The 17,037-nt window shown below is 49.5% G+C and overlaps 6 protein-coding genes across 6 annotated transcripts; 2 read left to right on the forward strand and 4 right to left on the reverse strand.

Moving 5' to 3' along the window:
• Nucleotides 1-1,137: 1,137 nt before the first annotated feature.
• Nucleotides 1,138-2,007, reverse strand: FIESC28_01756 (uncharacterized protein; the record flags this gene model as incomplete). Its single annotated transcript, XM_031155906.1, has 1 exon — nucleotides 1,138-2,007. The coding sequence occupies one exon, from the start codon at nucleotides 2,005-2,007 to the stop codon at nucleotides 1,138-1,140; it is 870 nt and encodes a 289-aa protein (XP_031020109.1).
• A 1,416-nt stretch (nucleotides 2,008-3,423) lies between these two features.
• On the reverse strand, nucleotides 3,424-4,681 carry FIESC28_01757 (uncharacterized protein; the record flags this gene model as incomplete). The annotated part of the gene is made up of 6 exons (XM_031155907.1): nucleotides 3,424-3,527; nucleotides 3,580-3,757; nucleotides 3,809-3,927; nucleotides 3,978-4,287; nucleotides 4,339-4,557; nucleotides 4,616-4,681. 6 exons carry the CDS (start codon nucleotides 4,679-4,681, stop codon nucleotides 3,424-3,426), a joined length of 996 nt encoding a protein of 331 aa, XP_031020110.1.
• A 470-nt stretch (nucleotides 4,682-5,151) lies between these two features.
• On the reverse strand, nucleotides 5,152-5,495 carry FIESC28_01758 (uncharacterized protein; the record flags this gene model as incomplete). The annotated part of the gene is made up of 2 exons (XM_031155908.1): nucleotides 5,152-5,376; nucleotides 5,424-5,495. The coding sequence occupies 2 exons, from the start codon at nucleotides 5,493-5,495 to the stop codon at nucleotides 5,152-5,154; spliced, it is 297 nt and encodes a 98-aa protein (XP_031020111.1).
• Nucleotides 5,496-5,962: 467 nt separating this feature from the next.
• On the forward strand, nucleotides 5,963-6,578 carry FIESC28_01759 (uncharacterized protein; the record flags this gene model as incomplete). The annotated part of the gene is made up of 3 exons (XM_031155909.1): nucleotides 5,963-6,043; nucleotides 6,093-6,307; nucleotides 6,356-6,578. 3 exons carry the CDS (start codon nucleotides 5,963-5,965, stop codon nucleotides 6,576-6,578), a joined length of 519 nt encoding a protein of 172 aa, XP_031020112.1.
• A 1,436-nt stretch (nucleotides 6,579-8,014) lies between these two features.
• Nucleotides 8,015-9,001, forward strand: FIESC28_01760 (uncharacterized protein; the record flags this gene model as incomplete). Its single annotated transcript, XM_031155910.1, has 2 exons — nucleotides 8,015-8,386; nucleotides 8,435-9,001. The coding sequence occupies 2 exons, from the start codon at nucleotides 8,015-8,017 to the stop codon at nucleotides 8,999-9,001; spliced, it is 939 nt and encodes a 312-aa protein (XP_031020113.1).
• A 3,144-nt stretch (nucleotides 9,002-12,145) lies between these two features.
• FIESC28_01761 (uncharacterized protein) lies at nucleotides 12,146-13,913 on the reverse strand (the record flags this gene model as incomplete). The annotated part of the gene is made up of 2 exons (XM_031155911.1): nucleotides 12,146-13,092; nucleotides 13,142-13,913. 2 exons carry the CDS (start codon nucleotides 13,911-13,913, stop codon nucleotides 12,146-12,148), a joined length of 1,719 nt encoding a protein of 572 aa, XP_031020114.1.
• Between the last annotated feature and the right edge of the window lie 3,124 nt (nucleotides 13,914-17,037).

Here is a 17,037-nt window from a genome sequence, read left to right on the forward strand (position 1 = left end):
AGGTGGCCGAATTTCTCATTACCTCGACCCTGGTGCAAAGCGCCAGGGAGGACCGTTCAACGATCCCAAGTTGTTAATAATCATCAAGATCGTAACTTCATTCTCATCGGCGACTTGCCGCTCCCAATAAAACCATGCAAGAAGGATCTTCCCAAAACATTCCATCTCCTCCAGCAAACAAAAAAACAGCATGGAAAGCAGGCCCAAAAAAACAGGACGTGGTTCGAGGTATCAGTCTCGATGCGAACCAAAAGCAACCAAAGGGAGGGAACGTGATCCTCAGTACTAGTCAAGGCTGGACGCATACGCAGCATGCAGAGTAAGATATTAAAGCCTTCCGTTCCCAAGGGCGTTCCCCCTTGGTAGTGCAAAGTCCAGAGTAGGAGATGTTTTTGTATCCGTTTCGCGTTCTAGTAAGCATTGTTCAATCAAGAAAACACCTGTGCAAACGCGGAAGCCAAGAAAAACAGCCAACAAAACCAGAATAGATCCTTTTTTTCTTCTTTTTTCCAAGACGGTGCAAATGCAAGCTTTGTGCCAATTTCGGTGACATTTGCTCGCGGGTATAGAAACAGCAGTCAAGCGTTCCAATCCTTCCCAAATCTCCCCCCATTCCAAAACTCTGGTGTTGGAACCAAAGACAACCGGGTCTTCTTCTAGTGGTAAACAAAACGCCAGAGTAGAGTGTGTAGAGGAAAGAAAATGTCCCAGTACCTGGGTGTGTGTGAGTTGGGTATCAAAGCAGAGTTGTAAAATGACAAAACAAAACAAGAAACTCGCGATAGACGAAATCGCACAATAAGTGAGCAGAGGATGTGAGGGACTTCTTATGGCGTCGAATTAGATCCTCTCAGCTCGTGTATCATCAAAACTCGGTCGGCCAACCTCGCAGAAGGGGAGTCATGTAATAAAACAAAGCTCCTTAGGACGTCAATCTGATGATGGAGCATGAAAAGCACCGGACGCCGAATTCCAACTTTTCCCATAAGCATCACTTTTTTTTGTGGTTTTCTGTAGTTTCGCGGCTTTGGCGGTATTCTGTTTGTTATGTCCTCCAGCAATGATCAAGCACACGAGGCATCTGGAGGCCTGTTTGAGGGGTTATACATGTGTGTGTTTGGCTTTTCTTGAATCGCCTCAGACAGTCTTGGGCGTGCGAGCGTTGCTCACGTCAATGACGTCGTCAAGGTGATTACACATGGCCACGAACAGGTCGAAGAATAGCTTGCTGCCGCCCGCTTCCATCTCGGATTGCATGGTCCCGCTGCGCTTGAAGGTCTTGCGGCAGCGGATAATCAGGGCGAGGTAGTGAGCGCGCAGACGGCTGTCTGAGTCGGGTGTGTGGGCGTAGGCGTACTGAGCTGACCTGATAATGGTCCCGACATCGATGCCGGATTGCAGTCCCTGCTTGCGCAGGGCCAGACGCTTTAGCTCCTCAAGGCCGTATCGGTCCGCGGCACAGTAGACGACCGTGTCGCGGAGGATGGCCATGTCGAGACTCGACAGATAAATAGTGGCTTCAGACGTGTCGCCTGCGCGGCCACCTCCGGTTTCGGGGTTAGGTGAGGTGTGAGGTGTGCGTGCCTGGTCCTCTAGCTCCCAAGAGTTGCGCTGCTTGTTGTGAAGCAGACGTGGGTAGTAATCACCCTTGTAGAGATATTCGAGGACGGCGGAGAACACCTCGGGTTCTTCGTCGGGAAGGGAGATTCTTTTGCTCTGTGCCTCGAAGTGGTTTCCGCGAAGGGCCGCTTCAAAGAAGGGCGACTGGCGGAGCACTTCCTCGTGTGCTGCAAAGAGCCGGCCATCTCGACCAACCGTCAGGGTGACGATGGGCGAGGGTGCAGGCGCGGCGGTAGGTGCGGACTTTTGCGGAATAGAGTCCTGCTCATTGAGCGATCTTTGCAACTTCGACATCTTCGTTTGATCCCGGTGAGCGCCCGATCTCTTCAGTCTCGCAGCCTTGTCGACACGGCCAGGGTCTTGCGACCTAAACGAGCGCTTGAACATGGCTACGGTGTTGATCGGAGGAAATCGGTAGATAAAGAATGGACTCGTAACGGGAATTTCGACGAGATAGAAAGGTGAGGAGAATAACGACTCCTGGTTTCTTGTGTATCGATTCGACTTGGCTAGAGAGTGACGAAAAGAGCGTAGAGATAGAGAGCAAAAGAGAAAGAAGAAAAAGAGAGTGACGCACAACAGAAAGATTGACAAAATGGGCCCGTGAAGAGAAATATGTCCTTCTTTTGGGACAAGACAAGACGATATCCTCCAGGTGAATCTTTGCGACCCTTTTTTGGTTGTGAGTGGGGGGGAGGAAGAGAGAAGAGAGTCGGGGGTCTGGGGGGAGAGACCTGTATTTATTACTATGGGGAGGCCATCACCAGCCATGCATAAGGCCCTAATCGACTTTTAACGCCGCGGGGGTCCAGGGATCAGCGTGAGGCAGCCAGCGACGTGCAGCTGTTGCAACCTGAGTTATTTGCATTTTGATAGGCTTGATGGATAATTTCAAGGCCCTGGTTGTCTTCGAGCCTGATGATGTTGCATTGAATTGATACGCGACCGCTACAAAGTCAGGCTTGCTTGCATTTGGGAGTCATTTTTCATCATCGGCACAGTACCTGTGAGAGCCCCTGCAACTCTTGAATTCTAAGATAACTGCACCGTGCCTCACTATCAATGCCCAACATCGCTCACCGTCATCTCTAGTTTTTTACCGGTCCATCTTCCTAGTCGTCACTTACACGGACCTGAGTAAACAAGTCTTGTTTTGTAGAGACACCATAAATTCCGCTCTATTATCGCCACTCCAACCCCCTCTCAGCATAGACGCTACAATGTCACTCGGTAAAATGCGCCCTGTCAATGTCCCTCACCAACTCATCCATCCGGTACCCAATCGTCGAGCTTCGTGAAGACGCTACCGAGCCGTTCCATCTGTACTAGTAGATCCTCGCCTGTGATTGGTGTCATATCTACAGCGGGGGCTGGTCGGGTTGTATCAAGATGGTGTCGTCAAGTCCCTGTCGCACGACGCTTCACGACGCCGCAATGTGTAAGGTGCATCTGGCACGCATTTACCATAGAGGCTCTAAAGTCTTAACCGCCAGTTATAGCCATAACTCCGAACTCTGATACAGATGATAAGAGCTAGCTCGAACAAACAGATGAGAAACAATCGCAAATGAGCTGATGACGTAGTGTGTCGTTCAATTGAGGTCAATTCTAGGTTTAATGGTGTCGCTATCAAATGTGCCAGAGCCCAGCCCCAGCCAAGTTGATCAGTCTCCGTACAGCAAATCTTCTTCAATCAATCTTCCTCAATGAATAAATATACTTTCAATGGTTTGTCCGAAGTTTAACAATCTTCACTCAAGATCAGGTGTCCAGCACCGATCACCATTCCCAATTACTTCCCATTCACTGGTCGAGGGCCGCTTGCGCAGCGGCAATAGCGCGGGCTTCGTTCTTCGATCTTGTAAAAGTCTCACGGCAGGCAACAAAGCCTTGCATGAGGATGTACACTGTCGATCTCGTTAGTCTTTGGAAGATGCTCGAGGGAGGATGCCAGCTTACTGATAGGCATCAAGAACACAAAGCCAATAGAGTAGAGGGTGATCGCTTCATCGGAACCAACTTCCTTCTTGTCGAGCCAGAAGAAGGGGGAATAGTCAGTGACGAGACGACCAAATGCAGCCCAACCCAAGTATGCGGTAGCGAAGAAGAGAATACCAATTAGGTGCAGTCCGACAGTCTGCATCATATGCTGTTAGCAAGAGACACGCATGCTTTGGTAGCAACTTACATAGGGACGTCGGATACTGTTGAGAACAAGTATCTCAATTACCATAACCAGTGTCCCGAACGCATACAAGGACAAGATGATGAAGGCCCGGAACCATCCTTCTCCAAAGATGTCGGTGACTGTATGATGGTCAGTAACTAGAGATCAGGATCATAGCGAGTGCTCTCACATGGAGGTTGAGGCTTGTCCTCGGCATATCCAGCCCAGGTAGGAATGGTGGTACTGTTTCCACGACGAAGCTCTGGTTGGGGTTCGCCAGCGCGGCTCTCCTTCGACTGTTGGCGGGTGATGAAGAAGTAGATCGTAGAGTTGGCAAACGCAAAGACTACACAGAGGGTGTAGAACAAGGTAAAGTGGAACTGCTTGCGAAGATTGCCCATATGCTTGGGAAGCGACATGGTCCTGATGAGGAACCCTTCAACTCCGCCCATGTGCCGATCATGGTGATGGGGATAGTACAGGTGAGTGAAGGTCCATGACTAGGCAATAGATTAGCTCGCTGAGAGGGAACGGGGTCACCTCAAACTCACAAAGGTCAGAAGCTGGTACAACACGATGAAGAAGAAGCTGATGTTGGCGAAGTCGAAAATGATGCGCCAGTTGGAAAATTCGCTATGCTCGTGAAGCTCGAAGTTGAGGATGAGAATACCCACAGCGATGAGAAACGCCAAAAACAGACCTCGGATGATCACGAGGACGTTCTGAGGGATGCAGGACCATGGTGAATGGCATGCTCGGAGGAAGGCAGGCTGTTTCATGAGCTGGTTAGACAAGATCTGAATGGGGAACGCTGCGGTTGAGACATACATGATCCTGCATGACATTGGGGCTGGGAAGGCCATCAGCGTTCTGGAGGAGAGGCGCTGAGTCCATTGCGAAGACTCAGTGCAGGACGTCAAGAGACGGTAGAGCGGTTCCAAAAATGACAAGAGTGAATAGTTATAGTAAGGGGATATTGCAGCAAAGATATTCGATGGTGTTAAGATGCGTAGGAGTGCGGGCGTCGGAGAGGTGATGCTGGACGAAACAGCAAAGTTGGGCGATGATGGAGGATGGAGAAGCAAAGAGTTGAGATGGCGAGGAGAGGTCATGATAATAAAGACGCGTTGTGCTGGGAGTTGGAAGGTGCTCCTTCCCAATGTGTGCTTGTGGTGAGGCAGTAGCCTGGGGGAGAAAGAAACGATGGAGAAAACGGAAGGAGGCAGCCACGGTTCATCTTCACGGCCACGACAAGACAGTAAAACTTATGAACAGTTTGGTATCATCAGTAGAGCCATCTATGTGAACTCATCGCCGAGGTATGTCTATCGTACAAGCATTAATCATTGGACTCCAGAGATCATTTAATCCTTCTTCTGGTTGACACTCTCAGCGCCCTCGCGCTCCATGCCTTGGCATCCAGTGAGCTTGCCAGCAAGCTCCTCGGCCTTTCCATATCCGTGCTCGTTGTTGGGGTCGTTCTGTGCTCGAAGTTCGCCAGCCTTCTTCATATCGGCAAGACCAGCGGCCTTGTCCTGCTCGCCTGAGGCCTTCCAGGGCTGAGAGCCGGTGATGGCACCAATGGTAGCCTAAGATTGTGAGAAAGAGCTTACGACCTACGTGGAATGCGACTTACCTCTGCAGCACCCTTGACGTATTGGGCGTGGCTGCCAACGAGACCGGGCTGCTGGTTGTTGTTGTCGGCCATTGTGGATGTTTTGGTGGTGTAAGTGGTTGTTGTAAGTGTTTTGCAAGTGCTTTTGCTACAGACAAGATAATCTTGGTAAATGAAGTGTTCGAGAGAATGTCAGAATAGAAAACAAAGTCTCCGAATGACCATTTTAAATACCAAGCTCCCTACTCGCCTACAACGCCGATGACATCGATCTCATGCTTCTCAAGCAGTCATGACATCACCTTCTACGAGCGTGACACCCCCCGCGTTAGACCATTTATAGCGACAAGGTCCCTGAAATTATGGGTACACTTTATCCAAGCACAGCCACAGCTACCGCCTCAAACGCCCCAGCTGTCTCGACGGTAGGTGGCCCGTGCGCGTCGAGCTCCCATGAGCCACATGTCCTCAGCGCGAATCCTCCATAAGCTGCATCGTGGAGTTATCAAGCTCCCCAACCTCAACGCTGCATTCCACGCCATTGCTATACACCAGTCGCCATGTTGTCGAGTCTTGGAAACCCCCGGCAGGCTGCTGCGCAGCTCATGAACTTTGCGCTCATCCTGTCTACGGCCTTTATGGTACGGACCCGTGTCTTCTCCGATTAGACACATGCTAACTTCGTCGCAGATGTGGAAGGGCCTCTCCGTCATTAGCGATTCGCCATCCCCGATCGTCGTCGTTCTCTCCGGCTCCATGGAGCCTGCTTTCCAGCGAGGCGACCTCCTCTTCCTCTGGAACCGAAACCTTGTGGCCGAGACCGATGTTGGAGAAGTTGTGGTTTACAACGTTAAGGATAAGGACATTCCCATTGTGCACCGAGTTGTGCGCAAGTTTGGCAAGGGGTATGTATTCGATATGGAAGAGATGATACAACGGCTAACATTGTGTAGCGACACCGCAAAGCTTCTCACCAAGGGTGACAACAACCTTTCAGACGATACCGAGCTCTACGCCAAGAACCAAGACTATTTGGTGCGCAAGGACATCATTGGCAGCGTTATTGGCTACATTCCGTTCGTTGGCTACGTTACAATTCTCTTGTCCGAGTACCCTTGGCTCAAGACGGTGATGTTGGGAATCATGGGTCTGTTGGTCGTTCTGCAGCGAGAGTAGAAGCACCAACACGAAAGATGGGGAACTTAAAGGGGTATATGATGGGCGGCATATGAATATTTTGTACAAAAGCGAAGCGTCAACCAACAATGTCGTCAAAGTGGCAGCCAAGAGAAGACTCGATCGATACCCATTACGGCAATAGTTGCAAAAGCACGTGTCGGTGATTTCCTGACAGGGACGAAGGATCAAGGCGTGATAAATTATGATGCCAAGGCCGGCAGAGACGAAGTGACAACAATATCGGTAGGCCGGTCGCCGGCTTGGCAAACCCTTTCATTAGACACCACGCATAGGGTAGGACACATGTGAGAGATATACAATTCCCATACAAGCTTAACTCGTGTTGGTTGAACAGTCCATGACTCATTTCTGGTTAGGCAAGACCAACGTTCGTGCAGACTCTTTGTAGCCCTACGAATTGGCGTGTTGCGACTCGGCGATTTCCCATCACGTCCCCTGGACTAATCTCAGCAACGTGTGGACCAAGGCCGAAAGGGGCTAAAGGTTTGATGGGAATCGTAACGGCGGCCGCCAAGGGTCAATAGAAATGGAAATTTTTAACGATGGTGCTTTCTGTTTAGCGAGTTCTTTTTCCAGAATGATCTTGGTTGGTCTTTATCTCCGGCATGGCTTGTTCAAATTGTCGATGGCTTTTCATGTTTCATGTTGCAGCTCCTTTGAATGTAGGGATGCGACAACTGCCAAACCAACAACCAACAAGGCCCGTAATCCTACCGGCAGTTATGCCTTCAATCCCAGTACCAACACACAGTAAAGAAAATTCTTTTCAGCTGACTGCCTAGAATCGAAGCTTTGCATCATACCAACAGCGCTTAGGCATGTCTTGAGTGCGCCGATGACCCCTTAGATCAACACGCCGGGATTAACGACTCCATCCATTGCGCTACTCTACACCACGAGACCAATGAAACGCAAGGACTAAGACGATTCTCAGCCCCTGCAAGGGCCAGGGGGCAACTTCAATGTCAGGTCTTCGGTTGTTTTTGGAACAATGTCGCCTGCTCGCCTGCCCTGGAGAGGTTTCATCGCTTGGCTTTTTAGTTAAAGTGAGCTAGTGGTTTATAAGTCTCTTTTACCCGCCTCCCTCGTGCGCGAAGGGCCTCTTTTTCCCTATTTCCTATTTGGTTCTTTGCTCACTCACTCATTCGTTCGCTCATTTGTACCTACCACCCACCACCTTTCGTTTATTATATTCATTTCGCTGTGCGTTTTATTCTTCATTTATCCTAGACTATCTGCATTATTATACGAACCAAGTGCGACGCGTTCAGGCAATCACTACACGAAAAGTGAGACTTCAAGACACTAGACGGAAACGGTCACTATCGCAACAACCGACAAGTCTTTATTACTCTGGTCATCGAACTATTCGAAACCGATTTTCTCGACGTTAAAACTCATTATATCACAAGATGGCGCCAGAAGCCTCTTCTCAAACGGACAACGCGCCGCCAACTTCGCCTACCCCTGCCATCCCTCCGAATGCACAACACCCTGCCCAGACATTCAACCAGCAACAACAAGAACAGCAGCAACAGGCCGGTTTCCAGCAGGACCCTCGTAGCTATGGTCCTCCCTACGTGCCCTACCCGCAGCAAGGAGCTGCGCCGCCTGTGCCTCAGGATTGGACCCCTCCCCGAGTTCAAGAGCCCAAGGCCTGGACGTACACCAAGTTGGCGCTTCACGGTGTCGATATCGTTACTTGTATTGTTGGTCTAGCTCTCACTGGTTCGTTGAGGAGCGTCCAGACTCTTGGTCTGGTCGCTGTTGGTGCTTGCCCTCTGGTATGATCTAATGGCTGTCTTGACGTAATACATACTGACCTGGATTAGTTTGTCATGGCTATGATTTGGGATATCGCAGAACTTCTCACTCGCTTTGGTCGCAAGTGGAAGGCTGGTATCCACCCTGGCGCTCACGTCGCTATCCATCTATTTATCTGGCTTGGTGCTGCCGTCATCGGCGGTATGGAGGCCACCTTCAGCGCCTACTACTCTTCCTTCGACTACCTCGACGAAACCTGTGAATACAGCCGCGAAGAGAGACGTTACGTTTGCACAAGCAACGACGACGGCGTTGCCAGCAAGCACACGCTCTTTGTCTCCTTGACAGTATTCACCTGCCTTCTCTGGCTCTGGCAGTTCGTTCTCTTTGTCGGCGCCTGTATCGATACGCAAAAGCGAAACGCTGCTATGAAGAAGCCCATTATGGTTTGGGGTGGTCCTCCCTACTGGGGTCCTGGTGCTCAAGGCTTCCAGCAGATGCCTCAACAGATGCCGCCTCAATTCTACGCTCCTCAAGGACAAAACATTCCCATGCAGAACTGGGCTCCTCAACCCGCAGGAAATGGCAAGGAGGCTGTGACTGCTGTTCAACCTACGGCTGAGCGCTATGCTTAAAGGATTCGAAGTTGGAAAATGACAAAAAGATGAGGCGCAACTGAGTGGGGAGAAAGGAGTTTTAGGTTCGGAGAGAAGAATTCTTAGGATATTAGGAAGATTCCCACTCGGCCACGCCTCATCTAAAGGGTATCAAGGTTATTTCGTTATTTAAACCTCAGCTGCTGGGGGTTCGAAGTCGAAAAATTACAAAAAGATGAGGCGTGACCAAGCAGGGAGAAAGAGGTTTTAGGTTCGGAAAGAAGATTCTAGGATATTAGGTAGAGGATCCCGCTCGGCCACTCCTCATCTTGAAGGATATAGGGTCAATTTTAGTATTTAAACCCTGGCTGCGAGGAGTTTGAGGATGTAAATGGTTCTATGAACTTATACCCTCAGATACTTTGAGCTCTGACTGAAACGACAAGTAATAGAAGGCTTGCTGTAGTATACCCACGAAGGATGAAGAACTTGGCGAGCGAAAGATAGAAGACAATTTCATAACGTCGGCATTAGATTTCTACACAATTGAAGGCTTTTAGACTCAATACCAAGAGTTTGTAGGTACATTGCATGTGGTAGTTGGCAGATCATAGTTGATCCCTGGTCACTGGGGTGGTAATACTTGCGCTACCAGTCTTCGCCATTATCAAGACAGAACTCGAGACAGCGAATGGTTGAGAAGCCATACGACAGATAAAATGCCAGACAGGCTACTAACTTCTCACTCGGTTAGAAACATAACAGTTACAACACACAGGCACGCAATGAGAAGTTCTTGATCAAATAAGACCCTACTCTCAATGTTGGAAGCATTGCGCTTTACTTCGTTACCAAGATACCCTACACCTTCAGCGATTAGTTGGACTCGCGTGCCAACAACATCAGATCTCCACTTTCTCAACCATCAAGAAGCTAGCGCATCTCCTAAGCATCAGATCAACTGCACGAACAATGGTGTACAAAGAATAAACCTCTGGTTTGATAGCTATTCTAAATATTAAGCCTCTGCTAAGCCCATCAGCATAACTATATATACTGTCTTTTTGTACCTTTACCCCAAAAGTCGCTGCGCTGGCGCAATGGTTAGCGCGTTGCTTTCCGGTGGCAAAGGTTCCAAGTTCGAGTCCTGGGTGCAGCTCACTTCAAGATCTGAACATTTCGGTGTTCAGTCTCTTTTTTGCATTGATCGCATATTGAACACGACTTTCTTTTTCTCTCTGGTAAGATGTAGAAGCTATCTGCTGATTTCTTTTACTTGTGACGAGGCTATACTGTTGCTCCGTGCTCTTCAGCTGACGGGATCCGATCGAAGGATCTACTTCGGCGCCATACCTCTCCCGTAGATGTGCTCTTAACGAAGCCGTGGAGTGCTCAATTCCCTTCGCCATTCGGGGTTTCTGACCAGAAATCTCACTTCATCGCCTTGGTCGAGAGTCACTACCATGGACAAATAGCTTGAGGAAACCTTTGGCCAATACCGGCGTAGCCAACGCCTAGACAGTTAGTCGATGAATCGAGCCGGCATTCAGCACCTCATGCTTAGCGATGTCGCTATACTTCATGTCCTTGGGAACATCCCTTTTTCGTTACATAGGCCTGTCCAATAAAACAAATAATCGCACAAGCCTTTACGGCGGTACTCCTGGGTTAAGTCCATCTTCCTCTACTGAAGTTGAGTGAGGTGACGCCCAAGTAGGTAATGCCCTCTGGCCTATCATCTTAGACGGATTGCAGTAGGTGGGTCGCGTCTACTGCTACAACGGCATAGCGCTTATCACAACTGCACCTCTGTCTACCTGTATGACGGGTAAAGCAATTGTTCAGACGATGTACAAACAGAACACATATGGTATTTGTCTCTTCGGAACTTCGGACTCTTAAGCTAGTTGACTCAGATGCAAACCACTGCCATGTTGAAAGGAGGACATTGCAGCAACTCGCACGCCCGATGCAGAGAGGTTATCTAGCCCAAGGCATATGCGCTCTTCATTCCGAGCTTTTTGCCAACCGCATGGTGCTGATGTGTTACTTCCAGGTGTGGATTTATTTATAGGTGCTGTTGTGAATAGCGACTTCTGCCAGTACGAGGACACACCACAGGACGTTTGGCGTGGGGGCTGTTGTTTTGCGTTGTGGCTCAAGAAGCCATTTGGCTAGCACACGCCCGGCTCCTTTCTTCGTTCTTCCAGGACCGGTTAATCGATAGAAGCAACGCGTCCTGAGGCATTCTATTCAGGCCACAGTCGCCGCTACCTGGCGAGGTTCAAAGGACCTTGCCCCAAACTCAATCCCGGACCAGACACGCAGCAACGCTCGATCGATGATCCGGAATCTTCAATCCGACGACTGTGAGTCATCGTAGCCACACCTTGTACAGTCGCGTAGCCAAGTGGACATTGGGGTGACACTCGGTCAGCATCCTCGTAACAGCTACCAGGCAAACAAGAGCAACAATAAGATCTATGAGTCAAGCAGGTGGCAAAAGGTATTGCATCCAGGACTGGAGGGATGGACAATGTTCGACATGCCTGCGATAGGTACATCCACAAGCAGAGTTCACCGGACAAACACAAGGAGGTGAACATGCTTTGCATTTGACACGCATCTCCCGGTCGCAGGAGCACAGCTACACTAATTGACACATCACATTGCAATAGGAATCATGTTTCATTTGAACATTCAATGAAATTGGTCGCTGCGGCTTTTATCTACCTCTAGACCCATGGACGGAAACACCAGTAAAGAAAGTACATGAGAAAAACACTTTTAGCCCGTTTTCCATCATCAAGACCATCAAAACATTAGCGGCATTAAACCTTTTCTACTTTTGTTTTGTAGGCGAGACGCTCACAGAGCAAGTCTCTTGCCTGGGCATCACCCTTCTGACTCAATACAAGAGGGTGTGTCCCCGATTCCTCCGATACGCTCACCCGGCTTTTCGACCAGGCTGAAGCTAGTTGGGGTATCATCTCCAAAAAGAAATCCGTCCCGTTCCCTTGGGGGAGGGGGCTTTACGCTCCCGAGCACGCTGTAGACATGGGTCGTATTAACCCGAATGAAACACAAGTAAGGAAATGTTGTTAAAAGAGGGTGTATTGTCGAGGCCAGGGATAGCGGCAACTATGCCGTCCTCGTACGTTTTTGGGGGGTGAGTGCATGGCGTTAGATTTGTAGATAGTTCACATCAGAGATGCTTCGGTGTCTCTTGTGACTGTTGCCAGCCTCGGTGGTTGCCTTGCGTTTTGAAGACATTTGCTCAAGGGGGCTGCGCGTGGTGTCGCTCATTTGTCTCTTATGTCGGCGAGCGGGTGTAAGGGGAATGGCAGCAGTGTCGAATCGGTCCGATCTCAGACCCTTGATTGCAGTCAAGTTATAGGGACCGCTGAATGCGAGCGAATCTTGAGTAGCTTGGTTGCTCAGGATAAGCTGCTGGTTAATTTGGTTACGACGGAATGCTCCGACGTTCTCAGGTCTGAGATGACCGAGGACCTCCTTGTCGCTGGTGGCAGTGCTAGGCCTGGCAGGTGTTGATGCGGGATCCCAGTTGTCACCATTGTCCTCCTCACCAGAAGAGTCGTTCTCCTCCCAGGCAATGAAGTCGTTGAGGTCCAAGTTAAGTTCGTCATCTTCTTCATCCTCGTCGTCTGGCAAGCTAGGCGCGGTCGAGCTTTCATCGGCGGTATTGGGCTCAGAGGGGAAAGGATAGAATGCCTCTTGAGGACCCATGACCTGACCTGTGTTGAAGAAGTCGCCGAAGGTGTTGGAAGAGAACATGGCACTGAGCATGAGATTGGCAGAGTTGCTCATGATAGGCGACTCAGGACCCTCTGTTGTCCAGGGGAAGTTGAACTGTTCGGGTGATAGGTCCAATTGATGTCGGCGATGAGGGGTAAAGATCATCATCTTGCCAGTAACAGGATTGAGCACAGCGATGGGCTTCTTATCCGAGCGGTCCAGGTTGTAGCGTCCCAATCGGGGCTGGCCACGCTCAGCCTTGACTGGGCTATCCGCATCTGAGTCGGAGGCATCGCTCATTGGGTGGGAAGGGCGTCGAGTCTTTCTTCGGACCACGGGTTCTGGCTCGTCCTCTTCTGTAGTGTCGCCATCGGCTGAATATGTCAGTAATGAGAAGAATAAACTCGCGGTGCAGAAACTTACTCTCGTAACCGTCCAACTCAGTTGGCTCCTCAAAGAGGGGTACGGGAGTAGAAGCGGCAGTGGCTTGCTGAGAAGCCATTGGTGTGGCGAAGGGGGTATCGTTGTCAAGTTGACGGAAAATCTCTTCAGCATCAGACTCCTGATCCTGCTCCTCATATTGGTTGTTGAAGTCCCAAAAAGAGCCCGAACCAGATGACTCGTCGGGATCGTTCTCAATCTCCCGACGGAATGAAGGATCCAGGGTGTTCTGGGAGACGAAAATGTCAGGAAAGAACCCCTGGATTTCATCATCAGTGTCGGTATCGTCAGAATCGCTTGAAGGTACGTCAAAGTGAACGTGGCGCTCAACAGGGTTGTCTGAGCCAAAGATGTTTGCATCCTGGTAGACATCTGCTGGTTCTTCCTCAACATCCGAGACGATGCCTCCCCAGCTACCGGCATCGTCGTCTTCGATGTCTAAGCCTTCTTGTTCATCATCATTGTCGTTTTCCTCTTCTTCGTCATCGTCATCCTCCTCAATGGTTGGTTGCGGCCGAGGAGCTGGCTGAGGGGTTGGGGGAAGAGCCTCCTCAAGAATGTTGGACTCCTCGGCCGCAGCAACATCTTCCTCATCGTCATCAGACGAGTCGCTGATGTCTTCTACAGCAGAGTATCCGCCATCATCAGAGAGATCCAATGAAGAGGTTGAGGGGGTGTCGGACACCCGGCGACGGCGGTTGGCAGTCTTGACCTTGACCGGGGTCGAAAATTTTCGCTTAATGTTGCGAGACATTCTGGATATGATTCGAAGATTGTAGTAGTCCTTGAAAGATATTTCGCAACGATGTATTCGAGTTCTTGTCGAAACTTTTAGTAGTGTCAGATGGAACTCAATTAGAGTTTCGTAATTCCGCAAGCTGGAATAGTTAAGTCTGACAATATGGTTATCAACCACTTCTTTTCACTGAAGAGGAAGTAACAGCAAGTATATCTTGCGTTATGGTATTGGTTAAGAGTTGGTAGGAGGTGGAGGTGGGTGTGTCGTAATAGGTAGAGTATCAATAGTGGTATCAAGAGCCCTTCACAATCGGGCAAATCGCAGAATTGTTTGTTTCAGAGACAGACTCTCGGTGAAGCTATCAGCTCCTAGAGCGGGAAAGCCTGTAAAGAACTATGTCGAGGGAAGATTGACTGGTTAACTCGAAGAACTGCTGGACTGCAGGCCGCGACAGGGAAGACAGCCACGGCCCGCAGTGGGCGTTTACAGCTCAGCGACGGCCGAAGGCATGGTTACTCGACTTTAGTTCTTGGTAGGGTATTTTCTGAGTGATACTGTAAAATGGCGACTTCGTTGTCTGAGGTTTTGGTTTGGGTTGGTGATGATAAGAAGAAAAGCAGGCGAGGGGAGAGGAGGAGAGAAATATCCAGTCCAAACTTTTTCCGCACTCTAAGTGGGGTGCATCTTGATTGGGTAAGGTGTCTCGAGGCAGGCCCCAGTGGGCTGTGGACAGTGCCGGGGGGGAGTGACCGGGAGGTGCTAAGGTGTGAGTGCGGGAGGAGGGAAAAGGTACAAGATGCGCTAGTCCACTTTAGGCTGGCCATTAACCGTCACCGCTACTTGAAGCCAACAGGTAGAAGCCCAACCATGAACAAGTATACAGAGAAAACGTTTATGTATCGACTGAGACACGATGCAGGGAGACTATTCTGTTGGTATTCAGGCATGCTACATATGCTGCGATATGCGGAATCGTCTGCAATTGAGCGAATCTATCTGCCATCAAACCGGTATTTTAGAGTCAAGCGCTGGACGACGAGGACAGGTCTCACAAGGGCTCGGGGTTTGAGCCCAATTGAAGACTCTCCATCACAAACAGATACCCCATGCTCCCTGGTCCGTGAGGCGAACAAATGGATAATTATCAAGGGACCAGTTAAACCCCGGAGCGAAAGCACGACACTGAGCATGGGCTATCACTCTAATGTACGACTAAAGGAAATGCAAGAAATAATATTGGATAGCGGAGCATTGCAGTACTCGGTAGACGTTGGACATACGTAGACGACACGTTCCAGCTCCAGCTGAATGTGTCAGTCACCTAGTCAAGCGGGAGGTGGCTTCACAACGTGGCTAAAATTGCATATTTTTCTTCGGGCAGATAGAGTCAGGACCGAAAACTTTGAAGATGCCTTTCTCCAGAAACCCAATCTTTACGGATACTGCAGTGGCCCATCTCGTACGAGAGGAGAAGAGGTCCTCGGTTTGCCGCGCAATCGAGACCCATCCTTGTCCAGGTACGGCAGAACAGACGCTGGAGCCGGGATAGCCAAGCAAGAAATCAAGACCCCTCGTTTTTGCTTCAGTCCAACAGAGGCCAAGCATTTCTCAAATCTTGAAGCTCCGCAGTCTACAAGATCCACCATCAAACAGGGGGGTTACTCTGAGCTAAACTGAGGCGGTTATGTCAGTGGCCCAATGTCAAGTGCCAAAAAAGTCCAGACAAGAACTTGCAGCAAAAGACCCAGAAAAAAAGAAAAAAGAGGAGCTCTTCGGCCTGCATCTACTTATGGGACGAGATCCAGAGAAGCATCGTCAGTCTTCTCGCTGGTACCAGGTGACCATCGAATAGACGAGTAAGAAAGGCCGAAAAAGAATAAGAGAAATCTCTTTTTCTTCCAAGCTTCTTTTGTCCCCATGTTGCCACGGACACCTGGTGGGGTATATCCTCTTTGTTGCTGGAGTTGTTTTTAACGAACATTTTTTTCTCGCTCTTGGTCGGGCTTTTTTTTAAGCGACAACCGGAGTTGACGAAGACTAATTACTCAAGAACCCGCAATAGGTGAGAGTCTCGACGCAACGAGATATCCATCAATTGGAAGAGAAAATTTCTGGTGAGGCAAGCTAATGAATGACATTACGCGCCGTCCTCGTGCCTGGATCCAAAACATCTTGACCGTTATTACGTAGGTGGTCTAGTAGTTTATGAAGTCGCCGAGATTTGATGTTATCGTTTCACGTTATTTCGTTTCTGTTTCCTCGGCTGTATTGCTCTTAGACTCAGCGGTTTAACATGGCTTAACCAACACGAAACAATAACTGTCTCTACCTTCTGTCAATCCCCCTCTATACGAAATCTTTCTCTATGTCAATGCACCGTGAATTGAGTCCAGATCATCACGAGAGCCCCTCATTCCCCTCCCCTCGTCAGAAGAAAAAGCACTGCCGTCATCAGTAGCTTTTAGCGCCAGACCAATTTTTAGAGTCAGGATGTCCTCGTAGCGCAAGACTTTTATTGCCCAGTAAACGGGTGCCCCTCTCGGAGATCATCCTCAGACTTTTTTTTTCTGACTTCGCGAGTCGAGCTACCCGACGGATTTAACAATTGGCAACCTCGGTATTACGCTTTAGGACAAGGGACATAGGAGTCCCGAGAAGCAAAGCGGCACAGCTGCTGTCCTCGAAATTAAAGGTGAAGCTTCTGCAGAATGAAGACATAAAAATGGTGAATATGACTCTTGGATGAGTCAAATCAGTATCACCTCCCCCGGAAATCAGCAGCTCTAGAGAAATGTTGATTGGCTGGTTCATCCCGCTGTCACACTCTCACACCCCCTTGCCTACCCTGGGCTACCGCACTGATGCTAAATGCTGATACTGATGACTCTTTGCTGCCACGCATCCTAGCTGCCACGAAGCTTCAAAACATTTGGCGTCCTTTCTTGCATGTGAATTGACGGATCCCGGCTTACTACAGTTTCAATTGTGTAGCAGAAAATTGTTTCTCTATCTGGAAGCCCCCGACAACTCAACAGAGATTCACCGACATGCTTCGTCAAGGCGAATTGCAGATGAATGTTTATGCCAAACCATACGATGTACCACTTCGAGTGACACCATTCAATCAATGGCTTGAATC

This window comes from Fusarium coffeatum (assembly GCF_003316985.1).
Source record: "Fusarium coffeatum strain FIESC_28 chromosome Unknown BRIP53273_contig_40, whole genome shotgun sequence".
NCBI classification, from domain to species: Eukaryota; Fungi; Ascomycota; class Sordariomycetes; order Hypocreales; family Nectriaceae; genus Fusarium; species Fusarium coffeatum.